Genomic DNA, 27087 nt, shown 5'->3' on the forward strand with positions numbered 1-27087 from the left:
TAATAAGTCGTCGTTTTTGAGGGCATTTACTTTTATTATGTTAATTAATATTTCATAAATGTCGTGCAAATACAAGGCTAGTTGTAGCCTTGTCGAACAAATCTTCCTCTCTGGTCATTTGATAAGCATAATTATTAAAAAACTGTTTAATTAATATAAAAGATGGATTTCTGGTAAACCATTAAAAACAAATTATAAATCGATTTAAATATTTTTACAATACCTAATTTATTAAAACCGAGTCAGTTGTAAAAATGTTATCTGCGTGGCTGGTGCTTCTGAGCAGTTGCTTTATTTGGCAAACAGTGAGATATTAAGACCAGTTTAAGATTAAACCAAATAGCTTTTTTTTCTTACGCTAGACGGATACTCAGTTGGTGTATAAGCTTAACAAAATGGAGTGCCAGGTAAATCAGACTCGGGTGACAAACGTTTCTTGCCATGTCAAGGCAATTAATTGGAATATGGCGGTGGTAAAAATGGATTGCTTCATGATTATGCCCTTGATAAACCCAATCGTAAGACTACGTTCAAATTCATGATATGACCAGCAGTGATAGATTTTAATTTTCAGATTCGAATCCAAGTTTTTATGAAGGACTACAGTAATCAGTACAAGCCATTTTTGGTTGACGTCTCTATCAAAATGTGCGAGGTGATAGAGAGAAGGAACTTTATACCTTATGGCGTCATTATCTGGAAGCTGTTCAAGCGTTTCACAAATGTCAACCACTCTTGCCCTTTTTCGGTATTTCTGCAGTTTCTGGTTGTGGTTCAGTAAATGCCATTAGTTTTCCAACTGCAGGGTCAGCTAACCGCCCGTGACGGGTATCTGGAATCCAGTCTTCTTCCGCCGTTTCCCCAAGGATTCTATTTAATAAGCTTAATTGTCACGGATACCAATTCAACGACAAGGGACTATGTGGGCACTATGAAGTTCTTTCTTCAAGCTATGGATCAGATAAAGACCAAAAAACTACCCAGAACCTAATTCCCAAGTCACACGGATCTTTGGTTTTGTTAAATTTGTTTCCCGCTTTAAAACTAATGTTTGCACGAAAAAACTGGAGTCTTGCGGCTTGGAACGTTCATTTCAGATGGTGGACTGGAAAACTGTTAAGTTTTTAAAACGCCAAAAATTTATGGAGGATGTATATTTGGGGAGTACTAAAATTTAAGGGGCTGTATACAGTTAGAATTTAAAAATATTGATATTTTTAATTATATTTTCTTAGTGTACATATAAATAACAATACACACAGAAAATTACATATCGTTTAGGTGAATATTTTTGAAGTTACACGCAAATTTTAAAATCAGATCACAGTGCTATAAAGTACAAGTAAAATTTTAAAGTTAAATTTTTTATTTTAATTAATCCAATATATTATAAACAATTTAAGACTTCCTTTTTTGAACTTTATATAGTTTACTTCTTTGATTAATTATTAGATTAAACATTACTTAAACGAAATCTGTGTGGTCCTTTTATTTCGGAGGATCCAGTTCAAAAAAACATTTTTTTTTTTAAAGGAACTCCGGGAGATCAGCTGTAGCCCTTTTCAAAAAATATTTGTACTAATACTAAGTCTTTAAAATACAGTTAAAAGATACCAATAATAATATCAATAAATTTAAAAGTTTTTTCGGAAAATAAATCAGCAAAATTCGTTTTTTTCGACCTCTTAAATGCATAACCCCTTAAAAGAGATTCAATAAAATATATTTCAAAACGAGAGTAAATTCGTCATTCACCGGTCTAATCATTCAGCCAATCGTCATCGAGAGGACTCTGCAATCATAATTAAATCCTGTCTCAGTCACTACAAATTCCTTACAATAGAACATCAGTATGTTCAATGCATGGGAGTTAAAGTTAAAACTGACCAGGGCGAAGTAGCTATTGCGTCCGTTTATTGCCCAAAACTCGCAGTGCTCCACTGATGACTTTAATAGCTATTTTCAGGAATTAGGACCACATTTTCTGATCGCCGGAGACTGGAATGCTCACCATCGACTATGGGGCTCTCGAAACTATTTAGATAGGGGAAGAACTCTGGCTGATTGCATACTTAGCTGAAATATACAGGTTCTTGCAACTGGAGGGTCCGTTCTGAGATTCTTACCATTTCAGAAGGCTTGGAACTTATTTCTGACCATATCCCCTTGGTGATTGAACTAAGACCTGTTGCTCACAAGCTCCCCCGTAGGACACTAATTATTCCCAGGTTTCAAGCAGCCATCAATCATTTTGTTAATCTTAACATGGTTCTGAGTTCTCCTGATGATATTGATGACGCTACAGAACCGTTTGTCCAAAACATCCAAATTTCAATCAACTCATCAGATCCACATCATATCCTTTTAAAACCTGAGGTCTTGGATCTGGTGAGGTTGAAAAGATCGCTTCGTCGCAGATTTATTCGGTCGCGAGATCCTGTCAAGAAATCGGTCCACAGAACCAACAACGAAAACTTTACAATGCTGATCCAACAAAGACATATGGATTCAACCTCTGGAAAGCAGCCAGGACGATAAAACGACAGCCCCCTCGCATAATCCCCAATCAAACGTGCTGACAACACTTGGTGCAGATCTGTCTTCTAAATTTCGCTGGCTTTTGGCGTTCCTTAATGTTGTCTCTCCAGAAATCGAGCCAAAAAGACAAGTGAGCCCACAAGGAGTTTGTCTTCAAATAAGGAAGCTCCAGCCCAGCAAGGCTGAAGGTTTTGACGGCATCGATAGCAGAGTTGTTAAAGCACTCCCAAAAAAGGGTAAATATTTGCTTGTACTTTTGTCCAACTCAAAGAAAGTCTACAGAAAACTTGTGCTACTAAATATGTAAACAACATACAACAAAATTAAATACAAAAATTAAAACCATAAACAAATAAAACCAAAATCGAAATTTCAAAAACTATAAAGTTAATTTAATTAAAAAAAAACAAGAAAGGAAGAAAACTTCGGCAAGCCGAATTTTATATATGTATATTTGCAGCTATTGAAAAAAATAAATATTATTGAAAACATTAAAATTATGAATTACTTGCGTATACGTTTAAAAACATTGAAGCTATGATTATTTGCAGCTCAATTATTCGATAGTTCCAATGGCAGCTATATAATATCGTTTTCCGATTTTAATAAAATTAAAAGCATAACTCTAAACTGTCAAATTATTAAAAAGTCAAAAAAAATTAAAAAATCCCAAAAAAAGAGTTAATTTTTTTTTTGTTTCCATGGGAGCTTTATGTTATAGTGTCCGATTTTGATGAAATTCTGAAATATTTAAACAGCAAAATTATAATATTTTTTCATTTATTTTTTCCGATTGTTCCTATGGGAGCCATATGCTATAGTCGTCCGATCCGGCTCGTTCCGACCTGCAATAGAAAGAAATTTTGGAAAAGTTTCACGCCGATAGCTTTAAAACTGTGAGACTAGTTTGCGTAGAAACGGACGGACATGGCTAATCGAAGCCTGGTGATGCTGATCAAGAATATATATACTTTATCGGGTCGGAAATGTCTCCTTCACTGCGTTGCAAACTTCTGACTGAAATTATAATACCGTCTGCAGGGGTATAATAATTTTTCACGAGCTGCTTAATACAGTAAAATTGGTTTCAGGACCCTAAAACATCGCTTTTGATACGCAAATACACCCCAAAAACGGTAAAAACGTTCTCATTTCATAAATGCTGTTTTATTCTTATCTATTGAATATCATTTAAATGGAGTATCGGATTGCAATAATTGTTGTGTCGTTGGACCCATATTTATATTAATTAATTTATTAATTAAAAGTGAGAGTGTTTGCTCCACCTGCCCCAACAGCTCGAGTATAAGAAAAAAATTGTATTGCACTTTCACCCCCATTACTCCGGAACCAAATTACTTTATAAAACTCTAAGAATGCACATACTCTTGTTAAACTGATACCTTTTGATGCCTATATCAGTTAGAAGTCTCCTTGCGAACACTTTCCTGTGCTTACCGTCACTACATGTACTGCCGACCATAGTGATCTGCAGCCAAATTTTAGTTTACGTTTTTCGAGGAAGCCATTACGGAATTTAAAATTTTACGCAGATAAGGACAACTTTCCCTTTTGAACTCCAGAAGCTATAAATATTACTCATAGAGTTTACGAATTCCATGTAATTGGAGCTCAGAAATACTCGTTTTAAGTAGAGTGATGTATGACTTAAATTCCAAATTGACTTTTTTCAACTTGAAGTGAGCGAACTTTTAAAGTCGTCTTATAAGTTCTCACTTAAAAGGTATGTAGTAATAGTTTAATATTTCAGAACCACGGTATTAATTTTATATTGGATTTTTAACGACCAGTAAATGAATACATTAATCGGAGTTTTTTCTTGACCTCAAAGGTCATGTTTAGCGTTGGTTAAAATACTTCTATAACACGTTTTTAATGATTTCACTCACTGGAGAGTCAACCCGACTATGTTGGGTCTAGACAATCGTTCCTACATATGATCAAATAATTCGGCAGAGAACTGGCTTAGCATCACTGTTTTTAAGCTTATACGCATAAAAATCTAAATTTAGTGTTTTTTTAAACCTGCAAGGGTTATATAAAAGTTGTTTTTTTTTCGTCGATAAAGGTGTAAAGGTATATTTTATATGTTATTGCTTCATTTCATGATGAGCAGAAGAGTGTTTGCTGCATTTAAGGAGGTAAGCGTGCTCCCAGTGTCTTTTGGAACGATCTAAAATCTTGAATATTATTTTGTAGTTCTGGTCACTACGGGCTTAAGCAGTTTTCTTTTCCAAGGCGAAATTTCAGCATCCAGGGCAGAGACTTGGCCTTAGCGGGATCTGTTAGAGGATAAAAGCTAATACCTTATAATAGAATCCCTTGGCTAAAACCGAAATAAAACGGCCAAGCTGGCATAATACTTGTTTTTCATATATTTTTCATTTCTCAGCGCGTTACATGTTCTTCGGTTTCAGAATCTGTTTGAGTCCACTTGTACATACTATGTTGTGTATATAGAGTTCAATAATATATATATATATATATATATGTATATAATTCTTTTGATTACATTAGTTACAATCGAAGCAAGATCGCTGCTGTTGTGGTTGCTGCCTTTGATTTGGCCAGAACTGAATCCAACTGAATCAACTGGGACATATGTACCTCGAAATAATCGTGAGTTAAGAAATACTTCTCCTGTATACGTGTGTATATGTATATGTACGCCTGCTAGTTACCATAATTATGAATGCTTAATAAATGTCTCTCTGCAATTCATTAAAGCGGTTGTAATACTAAAATGATGGTTATGATTTTGAATATACTTATATCTCGTATTTGGGTAAACTAATCTATGTACAAACCCAAACTGAGCTCAGGGCTAAAGGCAAATGCATACACTTGGCTGATCCGCCGAGGCGACCAAAATCCGCCGAGGAAAATGAAAATGAAAAGGAAAAGCGAAGGTAAATGTAGTTCAACTGCATGGTTGGTTGCTTATCCTAAAGACTGTATGCAATATTAGCAAAATATGGAATTAGCCTACGGTTCCCCTTGTTTGTTTTTGTGTGTGTACTACTCGTGTATACTTTCCCTTGTTTCTCGGCTCTGCCCTGTTCGGATCTAGATATCTGTCTCGCCCATCCGACAACATATGTATATAACGCCTGCACCTATATACTCTTTTCGCTTTAGAAAACTTGTCTCGAAAAATTCTTTTGTGTGTTTTATGCTTGCAAAAATTTGAGGTAGTTTTATTTTATTTGAATTTCTATTCTTTTCTTTTCCATTATTTTCTTTTCCATTATTTTCCTTTACTTTTCATGGATTCATGTTACTTGATACTTGATGCCATTATCTTTAGACTATCCTTGTGCAGTACAAAGCGTTGAACAACTCGGGCGAAAGGCATCGAAAGACTAACCGAATGGAAGAGTCAACTAAGCTTGATCTGCGATTATCGTTAGAGTATTGCTTTAAATCATGTATACAGGCTGTGATCGATTGACCCTGCATGACCCTGCCTCCTCTCCAGACATAGGGGGCGTGGGGATATACGAGTACACGTACATTAATACATATTTGATTCTTTCTTATAAGCTTAAACTAGTTGAGGGGCACAGCGACGCATCTACTACATCTACTTAAGACAACACACAGATATATTTGATATTGTTACTGTTACTGTTATTGTTATTGTGCAACATAGGGAAAGTGCTCGAGCTGGAATTAGGGGTATGGGGTATAGCAGTTAATAATTGTAATTGCTTCTGGCTCTGCTCGTCTCGCACACTAAATTAATCAGTCGTTAATAACAACTGGGCTCTTGTTGTTGTTCAATTACATTTTGGCAGTGATGAGTACTCTTGTTTTTCTTATTTTTGCGGCTCTTGCTCTTGATTCGAATTTTACTTACTTTAATCACGTATAAATTCATTGGCATAGAAAACTATAACTTAGTGTTAGCGTTTAGCTCATATGCTTAAAGTGTTGGGCTTGCCATTCGGATATGTACACCTAATAGAAAAGTAGGTAGTAAGTAAAAGATCATCGAATTTTTTAGCTTCAAAATCTTTTTCTGTTTGTCCGTTAAATCATAAGAAATTGAAACATAAGAGTTATTTTGTTGCATTTTGCTTTTAGATTGATTTTCTTTTCGATAACTTTATTTAGCATAGTTTACTTGGGATTTGCCTTGGCTAAGTTCTAAATGAATAGTTTAAATGTAAGTTTAAAAGCGAAACTAGTTAATGTTATATTCTATTATGTACATTGCATTATGCTTTTCTTTTTCTGTCTCCTTGGATTTTCACAAAACGAACTAGAGACGCTGATGGTGATGAATTGGCGAAAGTGGCATTCGATTTGCACTAAATTAATGGATAATCGTCTTGGGCTCGGGTCTAACTTAGGCTTATAACTGTTTGCATTGCTGTTCGAGTTGAGTACAAAATGTTTTACAAATATTTCTCGTATTTTGTAGCGGTAAATGCTTCAAGTCTTGTGTTCTTCCACGTCACTTTACTCTACTTATACATTAACTGCTCAGTTGTGTGCGTTGTTTTTTCGCTTTCAGTGTAAGTTTGGCCAGTTTCTAGGTGTACATTACAAAACGACGCGGGGCAACAAAGCAACAAAAAGAAAACGAAATTTTACTTTAAATTTTAAATAGATAGATAGACAACATAAAATTTTCTTTTGAAACAAGTCTTGTCCAGTCGGTCATTTCCACATGAATCTTTACTAAATGTACACTTTTAGTACTAAATTAGAACTACAACTCTAGAAACTAGGACGTTTGTTCATAACAGCACTTGCTAGAACGCGCGGGTGGGTTGCTATAAGGTGGCTACTAAATGCTCCTGACTCTTACCTGTCCATCCGCAAATATGTACAAGGATCGATGGACGACAGTTGGATGGGAACAATAAACTAAACGGCTGCTTACGCGGATCAAACAAAACAAAACTGAACAAAGCGTCGTACTTATAGATTCTATACATAAGGGGATATATGCGTAGGTGGTAACTTATTTAGGCCATACGCTAACTAGTCTACTTGTCACTGTTTACTCGTTTGTCGTTTTTCGGTTTAATTACTTAGAGAATACTATAATTCTGGCAGTGCCCTAGATGGGCACCAGGGCATCCGTCGGGACCAGCTGCTCCCTCGCCGACGACACCATCTTGGGTGGCTTGCGCGGGTGCTTGCGGCGCTGCTGCATCTGCAGCTTGGCGATGCTGAGCACCTGCTGATAGCTGGACACCGTCTCGCAGCTCGCACTGCGCGAACTACTGCCGCCGTCTTCCTCCTCTTCCTCTTCCTCGTCTTCATCTTCGTCCTCATCTTCCTGATCGCCACCATCCTCCTCGCAGTCGCTGGCGCTCAGCTCGCCCACCTGCTGCTCATTGACATTATAATCATCGGCGAAAAGGTGGGAGTCATAACGCAGCCGGAAGGCCGTGCTCAGCAAGCTGTCCACTCTTGTTTTTTCAGCCGGCCGCATCTGCTTGATGTGCAGCACCTTGGTGTGCTGGCGCGTTCGGTTCGTGCACTCCGGCAGCCATTCATCGGAAATGCTATTGGAGGGAGAAAGAGTTGTTAGAAAGAGTTGTTAGGCAAATGACTGGGCTTGAGATTAGCTTACATCTCGCGCGGGGACCAGCGCACGAAGCACTCGTAGCCGCCCTGGCTGTTGCGCCGTCGCATCATGCACTGACCCTGGAACTCGATGGCCTGGGCTCCGTTGGTGAGTGTGCTTATCTGGCGCAGGCGGTGCTGCAGTCCCTCCATGATGCCAGTGTCAAAGAAGTCGAACATGCGAGCTGTTAGTGAACAAATCGATTAATCACCTTGTAAGCTTATTATGGTGGTAGGGTCAATTTTGTCAACAAATCATTTTAATTTTGGCTATTTCATTGGACCTATTTCTCTACTTTCTTCTAGAATCTATCAATCCTAATTCCATAACATTTTTAGAAATGTATTAAAACGGGAAAGAAATGTAAGAACTGTATTCCATAGCCGCCACATAAGCAAATGAAGATGTGAACTCGTTCATTTTTTCAACAATTAAAAAGGTTTCAAGACTGTCGATAGCTGTGCATACCCTTATAACTTATAACTTACCTGAGAAGGGTTGACGGCGGTATCGGAGCTTCTTGCCATTCTTCCGCAGTTGTTTTGGCACGGGCGGATCAGAGGTGCGCTTGCTCGTGCTCTCCTTGGCGTTGTCTGTGGCATTGAAGTGGTTGTTCACATGCTTTTGCAGCGCCAGCTGAAGGATGGGAGAGAGAGTAAATCGAAAGTTATAGGGGCTGAATCGAAAACGTAAGCGACATCGACCCACCTGTGAGCCGAAGCGCAGGCCGCAGCCCTCGACGATGCATTTGAACTGCTTGGAGCCACCGTGGGAGAGCACATGGCGCTCGAGCCAGCGGCGTGAGCATGACTCCTTGTTGTACACCTTGCAGCCCACCCAGAGGCAGGCGAAGGGGCCTGTCTGCGTGTTGACGTGATGCGTCTGCATGTGGTCCAGCAGCTTGGAGTTGCTCTCGTGCTTCTTGTTGCACTTGTCCCAGTAGCAGACGCCGTCGTGGCGCTTCCCCCCCTTGCCGCCGGCCCCCGCTCCAGCCGGGAAGCGAATGGTCTTTGGCTGCGACAGGATCGGCGAGATGGCGCTCTTCGGTAGACTCTTGCTCGTGGCCTCGACCATCGCAATGTCCACCACAGTGCTGGGCGGAAAGGCGGCGGCAGCGGAGGCGGAACTGGCGGTACTGACGGTACTGGCGGGCGACGGTGCAGCAGAGCAATCATCCGGTGAGGCGGGAGAAGGTGCATTGCTGGCCAGCGAGTTGCTGTCAGAGGCGGCGGAGGAGGAGGAGGAGACGCTGCTCGCTGCAGTGGTGGGTGGACCCACAGAGGCTGATTTCGAGGATCTGTTAGGGGAATCGTTTTGGATTAGTCAATGACATTTGGAAAGCTTACAGCTCAGTGAACGGTTGCCAATGATTTTGAATTATCTGTTTAAGCCAACAAGGTTCCAATGTAAATGGAAATTAGTTGGCGCTATATGACCATATGATTTATTTTATAATTTTGGCAGCCATACTGAAACCTTACACTTCTAAACTCTACTCACATCGCATCCACTATTGAGTTGCTGCTCTCACTGTTGCTCAGGCTTCCACCGATGCCAGACTCCGGCGTGGGCAGGTCCCTTAGCCGCTTGTGCGTCTGATGGGTCTCCAGCGAGGCCACCGACTTGTCGTCCTCCTCATCGTAGTTGCTACTCCCGCTGCTGCTCACGCCGCTGGCCGTGGGCGTCGGAGGAGTGTTCGTGTCTTCGCCCTTGCCCAGCTGCAGGGGAAGTGTCTGCGGTGGAGGCGAGTCCGTGGCCTGCGAGCAGTCATCGCCGCCGCTGGAGATGCACGACGAGGTGACCATCTCGCTGAGCATGTCCGTCTGGCTGGCCGCTCGCCGGCTGCTGCCGCTCATGTTGCTGGCGGCCGGCGAGGGGGATCCCAGGCCGGAGGGCGAGGCTGATGGCGAGGGAGACGGGGCGGGCGTAGAGGCCTCTAGCGAGAGATCTGCTGCCGAGCTGACCGAGTGCGAGTAGCTGCTGCTGCTGCACGAATTGGAGTTCGAGTTGCCGTTGGTGCAGTCGGGCAGCAGGTCGTGCTTCAGCGTCTCCACCACCGATTCCGGATCGCGATCTCTCTTGGGCAGCTGACCGGCAAAGCTCTGGGGCTTGGGCGATACCGATGGCATTGAGAGCGAGGCCAGGGAGCCGGTCTGCGAGGCCAGCTCCGTGGTCTCCGCCTTGATCTTGCTGAAGGCCGACAGGGTGCAAGAGTTCGAGCTGGACAGCGCTGGCGAGGATCGCAGGCAGTGGCTGCCGTTGCTGCTGCTGCTGCTCGGCGAGCTGAAGGGCAGCGGCGTAAGCGGCTGCGACGCCTTGGCCGCCACCTTGGAGTTCTTGACCAGGTCAAAGAGATCGGGCGCACTGTTGGCCAGCTTCATCGCGGCTCCTGCCTTGGCCACACTCAGCGTGGGCGTCAGCTTCGAGGGCGCAATGCTCACCAGCGGTGGCGTCGGTGTGGGTGCGGGCGTGGAAGTGGACATGCTCGTGGGCGTGGCTGTTGCGGTCCCAGTGGTTGCCGTGCTTTTGCGCAACTGACCCAGCTCCTTGGTGGCCGACGTGGGCACCAGAGGCGGCGGCGTGGTGGGCGTGGCTATGATCGGAGTCGCACCCACCCTGCCCTTGGTGGTCAGCCGCTTCTGGTATGGCTTGGCTGCCGGTAGTGCCCGCTTGGCCGCTGGCGAAGAGGCGGCAGCCGGGGAGCACGAGGGCATCGAGGAAATCGTCACCAGCGGCGGCGGTTGCGTGGAACTGTGCATCGGCGGCTTCACAATCGCCCGCTGAGGCTGTATGGCAGTGTTGTTGATGTTGCTTAAATTATTCGAGGCATTGTGGTTGTTGTTGTTGTTGTTGCTGTTACTGGCAGTCGAGTTGTTGGCAGTGTTCGAATTGCTGTTGTTCGTGGCTGCCAAGGGTGGCGGCTGAGTGGCAGTGTTCGTATTGTTGTTGGTATTGTTGTTCGTGGCCGCCAACGGTGGCGGCTGTGTGGCAGAGATGATTTGCTGTTGCTGATGCTGTTGGTTGTTCAGAGCTATTTGCAAGCTCATTAAGTATCCTAGGTACTCCGCCGAGTTCACTATATATAGTTTGTTATCCTTGAGACCAACCTGCTGATTGCTGAGTGGATTAACAAAGTTCATGTTGCCGCAAGAATTGGAAGCCATGTTTTCTGTAATATAAAAAGCACAAATTGAATAGTTAGTTTTTTGGGAAAACTTTGGTTTTTTTGTAGTTATTCTTAAATGATTTGCCATTGCGTCTGTTTGACGTTGTAGGTTTTATCGCTCTCTAGTCCCTTTTTTGGGGCACTTGAAGAAAATTTTTGTTTCGGTGATAGGCACCACCAATCTAGCATGGAACCTACTCAAGATAGTCCAACAGTTTTCGGTTTTTATCCGGACTCACAACAAACATCTCTTGGATAGTCTCTCCGCAACATCAGCAACTTCTAGTTTATATGCATTTAAGCCGTGGCGTTATATTTATAACTAAAAGCTATCGTTCTTTCCTATGACAAATTCTATGTAAATCAGCGTTCCTTATAATTCCTAGTGTTCTGGCGTTGTTAGTTTATGTCTCTTTTCTCTACTTAAATCATAATTAAACAAAAAATACATTTCTTTTTTAAAGCATCGATTGCTTGCTTTCTTACATAAGTAAAGACTTGTTGAAAATAATCTATCTAAAAATGTGTATAATATTCACCGTTTAAACTCATGTTGTTCTGCCGGGCGAGAAGCAGCTGATGATGGAGGTAGCTCCCAGTTCCCGGAATAGCCTCCATGGGAAACTGACCGCTGGCGTTGGGCAGGCCGAATGGATTGCCCGCCGTGGCCAAATTGAGCAGTCCGAAGGGATTGGCAGCCGATGCGGCCGCCGACGTGGCCGTAGTGGCCGTCGTCGTCGTGGCCGTCGTTACCTGCTGCAGCTTGAAGACCGTGCCGTTGAGGAAATACTGGGCGGCAGCAGCCTGTGCCGCCTGTGCTGCTTGAGCGGCCGCATTGTTGTTGGCCGCCGCGGCCACCGCCGCCTTAGCCACGTTATTCAGCTGCATGATGTTGGCGGCGGCCGCCAGCTGGGGCGGAAGCTGGACTAGATTGGGCAATTGCACGGGCAGCTGGTAAAGCGTGGGATTGGCGGGAGCGGGCGAAGGATTGAGAGCTGGTGCGGGGGCGGGTACGGTGGCCGCCACGGGGGCGGGTGGTGAGATCGGCTTCTGTTTCAGTGTGGGGCTGGTTCCCGGCGGTCGGTAGACCATGGCCGCCTTGCCCTGCTGCTGCTGTTTCATCTCCGGCGTCCGGGGAGCAATCGCCACGTGCTTCTTGGCCGGAGACTTGCCCGTACTGGAGCCGTTTGAGGAGCTACACGAGGACGATGAAGAGCTGTTCGAGGACCCACTGCTCGGCGTCTTGCGCAGATTGGGCGCTACCTGTGCAATCTTGGCCGGCTGCTTGGTGCTGCGCTCGATTTTCTTCAGAGCTGGCACTGGCAAACTGGGACTAGGAGTGACAACAGGTGGGGCGGGTGCCGCAGGAGCAGCCGGAGCCACTGGAGCGGGTGTGGGTGATGCCTTGGCCGCCTGCTGCTGCTGCTGTTGTTGTTGTTGCTGTTGCTGCTGCTGCTGCTGGGCCTTCTGCTCCTTGAGCTGCGACAGGATGTTAAAGTACTTGTTCAGCGAGGCGGTGGTGGCGGGCGTGCTCATGGTCAGCGTGTTGGCCGGATTACTCTGCTGGCCGGGCTGTGGCGACAGCTTTCCGCCGCCGGGCGACGGCTTCATTTGGGACTTGAAGAAGCCGGTAATTTTGGTCTGCGACTCCTCCATGGCGGCCACCTTCAGTCTTTTGCTTGCGTCAAAGGAGCTGGGCAGTTCGCTACGCGCCTTCTTGGCGGCCGCCGCTCCTCCGCCGGCTAGACAGGCGGCGTCTCCGCCCGCGGTGCCCATTCCCATTCCCGATACCGCCCCGGCCGCGGTTCGTTTGTTCTTGTTGGCCGTGGCGGCGGGCACGGCGGTCGAGGTGCTGCCCAGGCTGGTGTTCCATGGCCACTGGAGCGTGGGCACGAGGCTCGGGTTATTGTGGCGCTGGGGCGTCGTCGGCTTGGACATGGCGCTGCTGGATACGCCGCCGTGCTGGCTGAGATGACTGTGGTGGATGGCTGGCGATGATGGCACCTGGGGGGCGTTGCCGGAGGGCGGAGAGGCGGCCGCTGTGGAGCTGCTGCCGCTGGCGCTTCCGAGGATCTGGGGCGGCATCTTGGTCAGCGGGTCGGGCGGGTCGCTCAGTTGCGAGTGCGCACTGTACGGGGAGCCGGGATCGGACGCATCCTCACTGGAGCCCGTGCTGGAGTCCGCGCAGCTCAGTGAGGTGGCAACGCCGCTGCAAACAGAAGGAGGGGGACTTGATAAGTACGTGTGTTATCTTTTGCTGGGGTTACTATTGATATTCGGGGGGATTTCACTGGCCCCACTGTGGCTACAGCTGCTCTTGGTTGCAGCCACACCTTTTGGACGCGGGCCAAGGAAAGGGGATTGCATCTCTAATGGGAAACGATCGTCTGCCAATTTTAATTCACCAACTAAACAATTACATTGTTTTGCACCTTTAATTTGTTTGTGTTTATGCTTTAGTCTTTTTTTACACGCTTTTTCTCTCTTTTTTCTTTGATTGTTTATTTGCTTGGCAGTGTTGGGGAACGTCTCATTTTATCTTTGGTTGTTTTTTTTGTCTGACAGGGTTGGAGAGCGCGCGGAACTATCGGTGTGCACTCTGTAAGCGCTAACAGCATGTCTAACAGCTGATACTTGTTCCCAAAACAATCATAGCAGGCAGATACGAAACTAGAATTTAAGTGCAAGGCGCAAAGTACAATAAAATAAAGTAATTTTTAATTTATTATTCGCGCAAGAATTTACTTGTCCATCCCGACTTGACTAATAAAAATGTGTGTGAAATCAAAAGAAGGGTCAGTTATTCAATGCGAGAAATCAGAAAATTATGTTGCGCGAGAACTAATGAGAGAGGAAAACAGAGAAAGAGAGCGCACTCCGCATATGTAGCACACTCACACAAAACGGGTCGATAAACGAAAGCATAAAGTAAACAAAAAAAGCATGAGAATACAACAGGCAAGAAAGAGCCAACAAAAGAGCTAGCCCGAAAAGGAAGAAAATAAAGGCAAACTCCCTCTCCTCTCCTCTTTCATTCCACATTCCTTCTTTCCTCCCTCTCTCTCTATCTTTCCTTACGACTGTCTGTCCGCGTGCAACATAACAGCAGCAGCAGCAACAACAACAACGGTGGGAATAAGAGGAATGGAAGGCAAGGGCCGCAATCTAATGCGGGAAAATTTCAGTTTCAGGTAGCCCAAGTCGCGTGTGTGTTTGTGCGGTTTTGTATACCCACACGTACATAACACAGGGAGAATAGGAGAGGGAAGAAATGAAACGAAACGGGATGAACGGACTGCACGTATACAAAAATATCCTATGGTTACAGAAAAAGGGTATTTTGGAATTCGAGTTGGAGAGTTTTTACAATGAATAAAAAATTGATTATGATAAAATGTACATACGTTTGCACCCATATTGGTAATTAATATACGTTTATACTTCTTCGAAATATAACAACATCAAATTTAAGTTTTAAAACACTCTTGTTGGATAAAAATCACATTTTTTTAATTTTAAAAAAATAATTGTAAAGCGGTGGGACTTTAGCGAACCAGGGTTTTTAAATAGGGTATGCCCATATACTAATAATAATCTTAATCTTAATATCTTAAGTGACAAGACATGGAGTAAACCTGATTGCTAAGAATTTGTAAAATATTTTATGATCATTCCGGTGAAAAACATGGGAGTGGGAGTTGTTTTCCACCTGCCCCCGCTTGTTAAACGAATCGTTAAATGCGGAGTTAATGTTTTAAGCTTGGGTTCCAGACCAAAAATCGTTCTTGGGTTTTCTCGGTCAGAAGTTTAAGAAGAATATTTCTACCTATCAGTACCTACTGAATTTTCATACCTTCAACACATGAATTCTGAATATAAAAGAGAATAAAACACATAAAATGGAAACACTTTATATTTTATGTTTGTCTACCCCCGGAGATCCCACAGATTACGACGACCACGCTGCTGCTTTTGTGATAAGCCTATTACGACGGATTGATGTTCTCTGCGCCCATATTTTTTCTGAATTTTTGTTGTTTTTGAAATGAGGTAAACGAACCTAGCACTTTTTTTTATTTAAAATTCTACGCTTTCGTATTATTAAAAGAAAATTTTTAATTTAAACTTGGCTTTTAGAAAAATTGACTAATAGGATTTTGGGGGAAAAGAAAATATGAAAGTTGTTTGTTTTGGTGCGAGTAAGGGTGTTTTAATAATATTGTGTTCTATTTTTATTCGTAGCTAAACGATATTAAAAATCATCTCGAGTTAAATTTAAGAAAGTTAGATTTATGCCCGTTCATGTGTAATGATATTGAAAATTATAATCAGTTGTAATGTATAGTTTTTTGTATACAAGTTTTACGCATGTGAAACAGAGCTCGACTATCAATTAGAGAAAACCCAATCACTTTCTGTGATACTATCTATAAACAATATAAGATATTGTGAAAATCGTGATTCTAACATTCCAACGAGTCTTACGATTTCCAATGACATAAAAAGACTAGCTAAAAAAAAAGAGTGTAAAAATTCCAAGTAAAATTAAAAATTTTTTTAAACTGTAAATTAAACAAAAAGTCCAATGAACTATGGTTGTATTTATGACTGTATAACTTACTCAATTTTTAAACGGTAGTGTGTTCTTAGTTAAGATTTGATTTTATTAATTTATGTTTTCGTTTCTAATACTACACAAGTTAGACCCTTTAATTAATTAAAATACCACATTTATTCGCATATTTTGAAAGTAGAGTTGGTTATAATCGGTTTCACTTTAAGATTAAACGATCTAAGATGATTTATACTATTTAAATTGCCTGTTTTTCAGTTTGTTCTTTCCGAAAAAGCGTATTTCCGAAAGTGTAATATAAATTGGTTCTGTTCTAATTAAAGGGCTTTTAAAAATATTTATAGATTGTTTTGGTGCGATCACTTTTAACTTTCGGGATAATTTTTGCTAAAACTCACTTTGCTTTCAGACTTATAATTCAATTTGTTTTCTACTTGAAATATTTTAACAAAAACTTTTTGTTTGCCGACGGCCCTTGCGCTTTACGTCTGCAGGATAGAAATTGTTTCCCATTGCCCGTTTAAAATTCAGTCTTCTATGCCACTGAGCCTGGGTGAAAGTTATCCGATATTTATGCACTAGTCCTTTGGTAGATGGCGCCTTTCAATTGCAGCAGTTTATTATGCATACAACGCAAAGTTGATGCCTAAATTATGCACTCTATTTAATTTTCCAGCCATAAGTAAAGCTTTATGGCCCCTATTCACACACACACTGGGGTCATATTAAATTTATAGAACGCCACACGGCAAAAGCGGCAACAATTTAAATTTTATTAGAAAATCCCATTAGATACACACGCACACACCGAAAGCAACTTCCACTTCCGCCAGAAGTTGGCTTTGTCGTGTGTGTGTGTGTAGGGGGTGTGGGTGTGTGTATCCAACGCCACCCGCACTCACACAAGGCATGAATGAAGAAGGCCATGGGTAGAGGAGGGGCGCAAAAATCATTGCATATTTGCTTGGGCAAACAACAACAAATACCCACAATTACACACACACAAAGTCGCGAACAGTGACAGCCAGCAGTTATTTAACACGTGATGTAAACGGAATGTAAAGCATGCTGTAATAGTCAAGCGAAACTAAAAATGCAGGCAGAGAAACATGCGCAGCACCAGAGAGGGAGCAATGCACGATTTCTTTTATTTTGCTGGCATATTCGTATTCTTTGGCTTAACGACTCCAGCCTTTCGTCGGTATACTAACGTTGAACGCTAACGCTATCGCTATCCGTGTTCCCAGGCAGGCGATCCGTTTTCCTGTCCGCTTTTCCGCATACAAACACCGACCGACCTTCAACTTTAATCTCGGTCTTAAAGCATTTCGTATTCGTATCCGACTCGACGTTGTTGCTTTAATTATCCACACAAACACACGCGCAGACACACACACACACACGCTGGCGTTTACGGGCGGGCACGCGAAGCATAAATATCCATATATCCAAAAAAGAGGCGGCCGCAGAAGAAATTCCCACCAACACACCGAAGCCGAACCGTATCTGTATCTTTGATTCGATTCTGCAGTCCGCTATCTGCAGGCGCGTCCGTCGCGGTCGAAAGTTGGAGAGAAAATGGCCTAAAAACCTGGCTTCTTCGTAAGGAACAACGGGAAAACCAGCCGAGAATTTTCAAGAGAGAGCGCTCTCCCTGCGAGATGTTCCCCGTATATTATGTGAAAAGGGAATTTTTTCGAGAGAGAGAGAAAGAGAAAGAGAAAAAACAGAAGAGCGCCCTTCTTTCTCACTGCGTTCCCTACGTTCCTGCCCATTATTATTATTTTTATTTATATTTCACTTTTGTTGTTGGCACGTTAAATATTTCCTGTTTGTCGTCGTCTCTCCGCTTTGAGCCCGCAAAACGAGAGCGAGGGCTGTGGGATGTGGGATGAGGGCTGTGGGCGGGGCAGAGGTCGGTGGCAGCAGTTCATGTTATGGTCACGTTCTCCTCCCCCCAAAACATCCTTCTCTCACACCATTATGTGTCTCCGTCCGTCTCCTTGTCACTTCGCCTCGTTTTACTTTCTTTTCCTTTTCGCTGGCTGCCTCTTCGAGCTTAAATGTTTATCTAATTATTTAGACATCTTCCCGCCAACCCCACAACTGGCCTGGTGAGAAAAAATATTTAATTTGCCGCATAAATCTCTGGAAAATGTGTCTTTCAAATTTGTCACCGACCTGTACAGACGGCTCGCCAAGCTTGCGGCTATTTTGTCCAGTTAATAGGCGACTTGTGAATAAAAAAATTAATGTAAGACTCCTACGGTGAAATCTAGCGAAACACAATACATTCATACGTTAAGGGGCTCTCATAGTGTAACCCCTACCAGTGTTAACTTCTCATTAGAATGTTTGAAAGTTTTTTGAAAATGTTAAGGTATATATTTAGCTATATTTTTTTGTTTTTTATTTACAAAAAATATTGAAAAAACGAAGTTTTGTGCTGTCTTCGGAGGTGCCAAAAAAAACTTCCCCAACTGCTGACATGATTCTGGCCAAGCGATTAGGAAAAAAGTCTTTCTTTCGCATGCAATTACTTACAATCTTTGAAAAATATCGAAAATTAACAAAATGGCGCTGTTTTAATTTTTGGAATTAAAATGGTAATTTTTAATGCCAAATGACAATTTTTAAATCAAAAAGTCTAGTAAACTCATTCAGCGTTTTATTCATTTGGACGGTCGATCTTAAGTATGCTGTCATTCATTAAACAACTTTTAAAGATTTGACCTTGCCGCTTTTGTAGGATATTTTTGAAAGTAGAAACTAGATAATCAAATAAGCCAAAGAAAAAATAGGGTTTTTTGAAAAAGTCATGCTGGTATAGCCCTTAGTAAAGACATATATTTTGAAATGCAAAATAATGAAGTATGTAAGCCAGATTTCGTCACTGATATTGGAGAGCTCTTTTTGTCATATCGTTTTAGTGAAGCTATCAAAGCATTTGTTGGTGCAGACTCAGTGTCATCCAAATAAATTCTGCTAAATTCATTTGATAACCGGCTACATTATTCGTGGTTATTCAATTCATAATTTTAAATTATGAATATTAATTATAATAATATAATATTTGCAAGTTTGGGGGAAAAATTTGAATTCTTTTCTGTTTGTCAACAAGTCCAGCTGATTGACAGTAAGACCGAATCCCACGAATCCGGTGAACTCTGAGAACTTTGGCTATATGGTTTTCCGAAGGCGAAACTGCACATCGATCTGAGTACTTGGCTTTAGGTCGTTAATTTATTGAGTAACATCTGTGCCGTCGAACCAAATCAGGATTAAGAATGTCCGAAAGTTATTTTGAACAAGCGAAGACGACGAGTTCGGGACAAACATTCAAGTTTGGTTTTCTTTTAGTCCTCTCAAACAGGGTGTAAAATATAATAATATATCATTATTATACCTTTTTAATAGCCACAAAACAGGAAAATCATTTCTTCCATGTTGTCGAAGGTATTTTATCAGTTCTTGACCTACCTTCATTTTAAACAGCTTCCGAGAACTCGTCTTTCATACGTATAAAATGTCCTTGCATTATAAGTTATGATAATTACAACAATTAAATATATTGTTTTTGGGCTCTGTTGAATTTGCCAAAGAATTCAAAAACATAAATCATCAAGGGGAATGCTGATATCAGTTCTAAAATACTTAAGTAAATTGCCTTGACTTTAGTCAGAGTGCGAAAGTCTGTCACAAATAATAGGCCCAATCCTTCGTCGCTGGCAGAATGTTTTTATTTTTGTAATCTCCTTCCTTCTCCCACTAAAAACAACGTCTTCGTTTTCAACTCCAGCTTCCACATTGGCATCGGTTCCAGCAATTTTGGTAATCTGCATAAATTTTACACATTTTTAGCAAGCCAATATGCTAGAAATAAGATCCGAAGAAGGGGAGCTCGTAGTTCCGCCTATGCCCCACATGTCACCATATTTGTTTACGCGTCAATTTTGATTTATGTGTGGCATAATTCCAGGCGTTATAAACTGTTTTTGACAGCCGAGATGGGTTTGCAACACAAATTTTGGGGCCAGGGGAAGTGGTTGAATGTGGAGCGTGTGTGTGGCATGTGTATGAGTTATGGCTAGTACCTGTGTCTATTACTTTACATTTGAGATGGGTTCGCTTGTTGTATGCTAATTTTGTCCTTCTGCCTAAACTATTTTGCAAAGCAGCCGCCGTTATTCATTAGTCCTGATAGCTGAAATTACATTTTATTTAATTAGCACACAGGGTGTCCGCACACGCACATCCCTTCGAAATCATTCCCAAAGTCGAACGAAGATAACAAGTTGGACAATCTGTCGTATTGAACATACCCTTATCAATCTGTATTGACGTTCAAAGTGACAAACAAGCAGAGAAACGTGATAGAAATAGATGGACGTTGGTTTTTCTAAGTGCATTTGTTAGGTGAAAAACGTTGGTACAAACTAAAATTCATGAAAAGCGCATTGATATTGATATTGATATTTAACGACTAAATGAATTTGAATTGTTTCAATAACATCGTCAAATCATTTAATCAATTGAATTTGAATAAACGGATTTTGACGACTTAATTGCCATGAACAAAAGCCTTGAACATTTTACAATTAGTTTTCTGTTGTTGAACTTTTTTATTATAACCCATCTAAGCTAAAGCAAAGGAAACAATTTGGTAAGTACAATTATTTGGAGATCTGCTAAAAAACTCCCTTTTTATTTATAGTTTTTTAAAGACTATTATGAGGCAACGACTAACTTGACGCTTTGTTTATGCCACTCAGCAAACACAACCTCTTAGCCGTATATGACTACACTGCACTGGGTAAAGCTGAGTAAACAGAATATAGGTCTTCCGGGAGAGTGCATTCACTGTATACTTAGTTGTATGTTTGTATGTATGTACCTTCACGCATATACGAGCATTAGAATATCCTGCCTGACTGGACCCCCCTCAAGGCACCCCAATTATAACGCGCTAAACAATAAAGAAAATAATAATAAAACGCCAGTGCACACACATGTTTGTCGTACATACTAGACTGTGTGCATGTGTTTGTCCTGAGCAACCCTCGCTAATGAAGCTGCAGCTCAGCTCTGTTTGCACACGCAATTTGGCTTTGGCTTTGCTGCCTCTTTCCTTTCATTCCAAAGACCCAGGAAGCAGGACCTGAGCCTGGCCCTGAGGTGTGGACGAGATTGAAACGGGGTCCAGGGATTATCACCAGCAGCAATAGACAGCCACAGCACGGAACGGAACGGAACGGACCAGAACAAATAAGGCAAAAGGACCGTAAGAGCCGAATAATTGATACCCTGTCGGCTGATTTACCCCGGAGGGGTACTTTCAAAAAGTACCCAAGAACCCTCAACAATACCTAACGAAATAAATGACTACTGTGTCCGCTCGTAAATTAACGGTTGTTGGTTCCTAGTCGAATAGGAACAACTCAAACCACCATCTGCCACAATAAAAAATCGGCTGTACAGGATCTGTTGGGGGTTCTAGGGCAAACAAAAAAAACAGTATAAATGCGGTGAACATATAATCTGTTTAGTCATTTAAACGTTATAGGATTGCTGAAACCTTAATTCTATGTTAAAAATATTAGCGATTTTTATTTGGTATAAAGCTAAGCAAATCAAATCCATGGAAACTTTAAAAAATTACTTCTAACTTTGATTAAGTTTAAAAAAATGTCTTCTTATTTTAAACGAGTTAATCGCTGGATCGCTTTTTTTAGGTTGTAAAGCTTAGAATGTATTCCATTACATATTACCATATCTATTTAAACTGTATACAGTCGGGGATTAGTCTTCAGAACGCTCTTTGTAATTATTTTTAACCCCATTGGCGTAGACAGAGTTAAATACTGAAATGTGGATTAAAAAAGTGTGCTACAGAATATTTAATTTTAACCCAAAACCTTCGAGTTTTTAGCTATAAGATCGTCGTACATATTTCTCTTTACAATGCATGGAAATTAGAGTTCCCGTTATCTGGAAAATCTTGATAGTGTTCGACACCAGTTCCAGTAACATATGTATGTAGGTTCCAAACGAAATGTCTCCCCACCCTTATTAACCTGCAGGTTATTAATTATCGCCCGGAGGCATCCGATACAGCAAATGTCGTTTTAGTTGCCCAAACACTTGAAAGTTGTTGGATAGTTGATGTTCGTTGTTGCCTTTGCATCGACATTATGTCAATTTGGAATATATTCCATTAAAAACTCGGGAATCTTCCAAAGTACATGGACAGTATGCGACACATATGTATTTATGTATGTACATATGTATATCTGAATGCCTTTGGCAAACATGTGCGAGAGAGAAAGTGGGATGGCTAGGGGAAAGGGATGGAGGGAAAGAGAGGAACAGAGAGAGGCCGCTTCGTTTGGCGGGAACAAATAGAAGTGCAACAACACCAAATCACAGCTGCGGGCAGCGCAGCCAACGTCGACTGCAGCGTCAACATAAAAACGCGCCGCCCGCTGGCATCACTCTCCCCTCTTCACTTATCCCTTTCTACTTGCACACGCCGCTGCAGCATTTGTTTTGACATTGCTGGCAGTTCTTTGCCATCAGCTGTCTCGCTTGCTCCGTCAATCTGACAATCAGTTTTTTTTTGTAGGTATGTGTGCTCAGTGTTTGCCAGCGCTTGTGTTTGCTCTTGCACTCGCTGCGCTTTTTACCACTCTGCATCAAGTGCAAAGTTTGAAATTAGTTTGGAAAAGCGACGAAAATAAGCTCCGTCAGCGACACTTTTCGAAAATTCTTCGGTTTGAGGTGACCACAGGATATCAAAACAATGGTTTATTGATTTCGTTTGTTCTTTAAGTCCTTAAAAATCATTGTATGCTAAGAATTGCATTTCATGCCGACATGTCATATAACATTATAAAAGAAGAGAAGAAATAAACTAAATAAATCTATAGTCTTGTACCTACTATAAAATTTATAATTCAAAGAACGATTTTAATTAAATTAATTTTTTAAATTCTTAACCATCACTATTTCTATCAGAAAAATAGCGCAAAGTAAATTGCATACACTGAAAACTTGGTGTCTAGCTAACATTTTTGCACTTATTATCCCGATTTTTCATATGAGAGCTATACGTAGTGTTGGGGTGTACCTAGATACTTGTACGATCCTAGGTACGTACCTATGTTCAATTTTTGTATACCTTATACCTTACCTAGGTAAATATTTTACCTTACCTATTTAAAGCTTTTTTATCATACAAATTTGCTATGTTAGGTATTAAGGTACTGCAATATTGTTCTTTTGCTTAAAAGCTGGATACTACTAAATTGAATTTTGTAATTTTTTTTTTCAAATATGCTAATTAAAGTTAATAAAATTTCACTGCAATTTGCAGAAAAGTTATTTCCACCACTTGTAAAAGATATTACCTTACCTAGGTACTTATTTTCTCAAATACCTTACTTAGATCCAAAAAACTAGTACCTTTCCCAGCATTGGCTATATGATATAGTAGGCCTGATCCGACTGTATGCTACCTGCAATAGTGTTCGAGGCACTCGACTATATCTTTCCGTCTTGGTTTAAACTGCCTTGATTGACTAAATAATTGAAATAAGAAACTTAAGCTTAGTAATTTTCATAAGTTATAACAAAACAATTTTATATATAAAGTGTCAATAATGGTAAAAAGATAATTATACGTATGGCCGTTTAAAATAAGACGTGTACAAACTTTTAAAAGACTTTTCCTAGCTCCAAGACTTTGCAAATATGCGGCTAATGACTACAGAAGTTCAAGACGTGGTTCAAGTGAAGAAGTAAAATGTTGTTTAAGTAACTACTCCATAAAATCCCCAAGTGCGTCCACTATAAGAAATCTCATGAATTGCAAATTTCCTCCCTTGGCAAATCCTGCCTCAATCCTTCTGTTCTCCCGGCCATCAGCCGCAAATCGAATTTTTGGTTGGGTTGGGTTTGAGGGCCGTGAGGGCCTTTGAAAGGTGGGGTACGTGTGGCCACCTGTGTCAGAATCGTTTTGCATGGCGACCTACCTTTAATTGTCCTGCTCCTTAGAAATGCGGTCTGGCCACCCCCAACTTTCCATCTCAACTTCTGGCTCTTTTGTGTGGAGCCGTTTACTTGCGGGCAAGTACGCCTTGGGGCGCAATAAAATGTTTAATAAATTGCAAAAGTGCGCAGAAAGTGGCGGAAAGGCAGCGGATGTCAGTAGGGGAGAAAATTCATGGCCAGGAGTCAGGGCACACAGATGGCGCTGGTCAGGCGAAACAAGTCAATGACATATCGTAGATACAAACATATTCTAATGAAGCGCAAGTGGGAAAGCCCAACTGTGGCTCACACATATACGTTTTTCGGGCAGAAAACGAGGGCTGAGGGCTGAGGGAGGGACAGGTGCGGGGGCGTGGCTTGTCACTGGGCGTGGCACTGGCGAGATGTTTGGCTTGCTAGGCACGTAAAATGTATTGAATAATTACATTGGGCCGCCTAACGGCATACGAAATGAGCAGAAATCCGAACTCGAATTCAAACTCAAATTCAAACTCAAACTCGAACTCAAACCGAAGTCAAAGTGGAGTCCGCGACAAGTGGCGATCCGGACATTGGCCACGCCTCCCCTGCCCCTGTCGAACCGCCCCCCGTCCCACCTGCCTCGTGAACCTATCCTGCCTGTCGAGTAATGAGCGCCACAGGAATTGGGAATTTCGAAACGCAGCAGGAAATAAACTTTTTTCGGGTGACTACACCGCTGCGAGGTGAGGAACGATAAAGATTGATGAATCCACAGAAATGCATTTCGCCCGACAATTGTTTTTCGCTGGAACTCCGAGACTCGGAAGGGAGGGAGCAGGCCGATGGCCTTTAAGTAGTGCTAAAGTATCAATCAAAATGCGTGCGCTCGCTCGCAACAATCATGAAATTACATTGAAATTTTCGAATGCCCAGTCAAGGTGAAGAAGCCCCAACTTGAAACCGAATCCCACAAGAGGCATCGGCATCCGTGGAAAGGGCTGAGAAAACGGTTACCAAATCGGAGAAAACAAAGCGGGAACACAAAAGATGATTTATCATTACAGGGGGAGGCAGAACGAACGAACTGGTGGACGACTTACAAATTGGATTGCCAGAGGGGATCGGAAAAATTAGCTACGCGAGCACAGGCAAGAAAAGCATGTAGGAATGCTCTAACCGGGTATTTGGATTTATTTATTAGGCATAAGAATACAATAACATCTGAAATATTAGTCTCCCTTAAAAGGTCATAATCGTTGTGATTTTATTTGTTAAAAACTATTTAAATTTTATATGTTTTGGGTAAAATAAATTGTATGTGGTTATTTCCTTATTAATCACATAGTTGTCATTTTCTCGACCATTTTTTTTGGCTTAAATGAAAAGTGTTATTCACATTTTCTTGTAATGAAAGTTATACAGAGAGATTAGCACAGTTGAAACCCACAATAAATTAGGAGTTAATGTGAGTAAATAAACCATTTTGCTAAACAAAAAGCTTATATAATTATCTTTGCTTTACCTGAAGCCCCCCCTTGAATATGAGATGCCAGCGAAACTCCTGACAGAAGTTGCACTTCGGTTGGGCACAATGTCAATGTTTAAGTTTTAATTTATTCAAAATCAATTTACGCAAAATCTTGGCCAAATTCTTTTACAGACGAATTCACAAAAGCGGGCGCAGTTGGAGTAATGTTTTTCGGACGGTATAAAAGAGCTTGCGAGGCACTGAAAATCTTGCATAATTAAATTGTCCTGTTGCTGGTTTTAGTTAGTCTGTTTCTGTCTTTATCTCAGCCAAAAACTCCAAAACTCTCATTCTGCCTGTCTCAACTTCTCTCAGTCTACCTGCTTTTATTTGCTGCCTTATTGCTTGTGGAAATATTTGTCTAGAGCTCTTTGGCACTCAGAAAAATGATCAAAATTGCGTTTTCCGTAAATGCTGCCAATATTTTCGACTTCTGTTTCCTTATTTTTCCTTCTTATGGTAGGACGTATCAAATTGCTCATCTTTAAATTTAGCTTACCATAAAAACGAGAAAACCTGCCTTGAGAGAAGACTTTCCAAATCATTTTCATTAACTTAAGTATATTAATTATAAAATATTTTCTAGTTGTATGTAAATCCGGAGATTATAACATATAGGGTGTTCGAAATTTTTTCTGACTGTAACAGCGCATTCTGCTTTTTGACTATGTTCTTGGCAACATGCAACGTGCAACATGCCACACACTGTTAGTGTCTTTAATCCTGATGCAAGTGAAACTAAATGTAGGCCCCGAAGGCAGTCGACAGGTGCTCTGGATCGAGTCTGAGCCCGGTTTTCGGTGCTTGCGGTTCAGGGCCATATCCACACACAATTATTGTGTTTACTTCTAGTTTTATTGTCCCAGCACCCGCTTCTCTTGGGTTAATTAAAGCTTGCCGGGAAGTGGAGAATCTTTGGAGTTCGAAGTGAGTGCGTGTGCCACTCCAGTTTGGGATTAGTCAGTGGGGCAGAAAATCCAAAGCAATTTGATTGAGGCTTTATGCGCATTCCGCACTTTATTCGAGTGGTGACCCCGACATGCTGCGTTCGCAGACGATTCCATTAACATTAAATGTTAATAAACGGCAGAGAGGTCCAAAGATTCCTCGATCTTCAACCGTCGTTCTTCGAATTGGGAAATGGAACCAGTCGAAGAGCAGAGCTGGCGATGGGGACCAGCTGATAAATTCATTAAATGTTTCGGGAATAAGAGCCCAGAAAAAACTGAGACGGCCTGAGGACCAGTGTGGGGTAGGCAATGGCAACTGAAATTCAATACCGTTTTTGGGGGATGACGATGGCGATGTGTGCCCGATTGTGATAGTTATTGCTGTTGGTGTTCCCATTATTGATGTTGCCTGGTGTCATTGTTGCTGTTGCCGCTTTGTTACTGCTGCTGGCATGCGGGGTTTCCCCTCGGGCCATCGCAGACTTACAAATGATTTTGATTTCAATTTTTTCCCTTTTTGTTTGCCACCAACTATAACAACGCACCCCTCCACGCGGAAGATACAATCGAGAAGTATTTGACGAGAGAGCGGGAAAACTTTTGTGTTACAATTTTCCATTAATGCCACAGAATAGAGGCGGAGTAGTGGGCAGACTTGACTGTGAAGGGAGGAGCTGATGGCCTCCCACTGGGCTGCTTTGAACGAAAGTTAATAAA

At 41.8% G+C, this 27087-nt stretch overlaps 2 protein-coding genes across 2 annotated transcripts in view; one reads left to right on the top strand and one right to left on the bottom strand.

The window, feature by feature from the left end:
• Positions 1-283: 283 nt before the first annotated feature.
• LOC128255776 (uncharacterized) lies at positions 284-1172 on the top strand. The gene is made up of 3 exons (XM_052985519.1): positions 284-518; positions 575-748; positions 806-1172. Exons 1-3 carry the CDS (start codon positions 396-398, stop codon positions 989-991), a joined length of 483 nt encoding a protein of 160 aa, XP_052841479.1. The 5' UTR covers positions 284-395; the 3' UTR covers positions 992-1172.
• A 3747-nt stretch (positions 1173-4919) lies between these two features.
• Positions 4920-27087, bottom strand: part of LOC128255986 (zinc finger protein jing) — a 132421-nt gene continuing 110253 nt past the window's right edge. The window contains 6 exon segments of the mRNA XM_052985950.1: positions 4920-8081; positions 8150-8327; positions 8632-8779; positions 8852-9440; positions 9644-11312; positions 11849-13518. Coding sequence (XP_052841910.1) covers positions 7631-8081; positions 8150-8327; positions 8632-8779; positions 8852-9440; positions 9644-11312; positions 11849-13518 — 4705 coding nt within the window. The 3' untranslated portion in view covers positions 4920-7630.

This window comes from Drosophila gunungcola (genome assembly GCF_025200985.1).
Source record: "Drosophila gunungcola strain Sukarami chromosome 2R unlocalized genomic scaffold, Dgunungcola_SK_2 000012F, whole genome shotgun sequence".
Lineage (NCBI taxonomy): Eukaryota > Metazoa > Arthropoda > Insecta > Diptera > Drosophilidae > Drosophila > Drosophila gunungcola.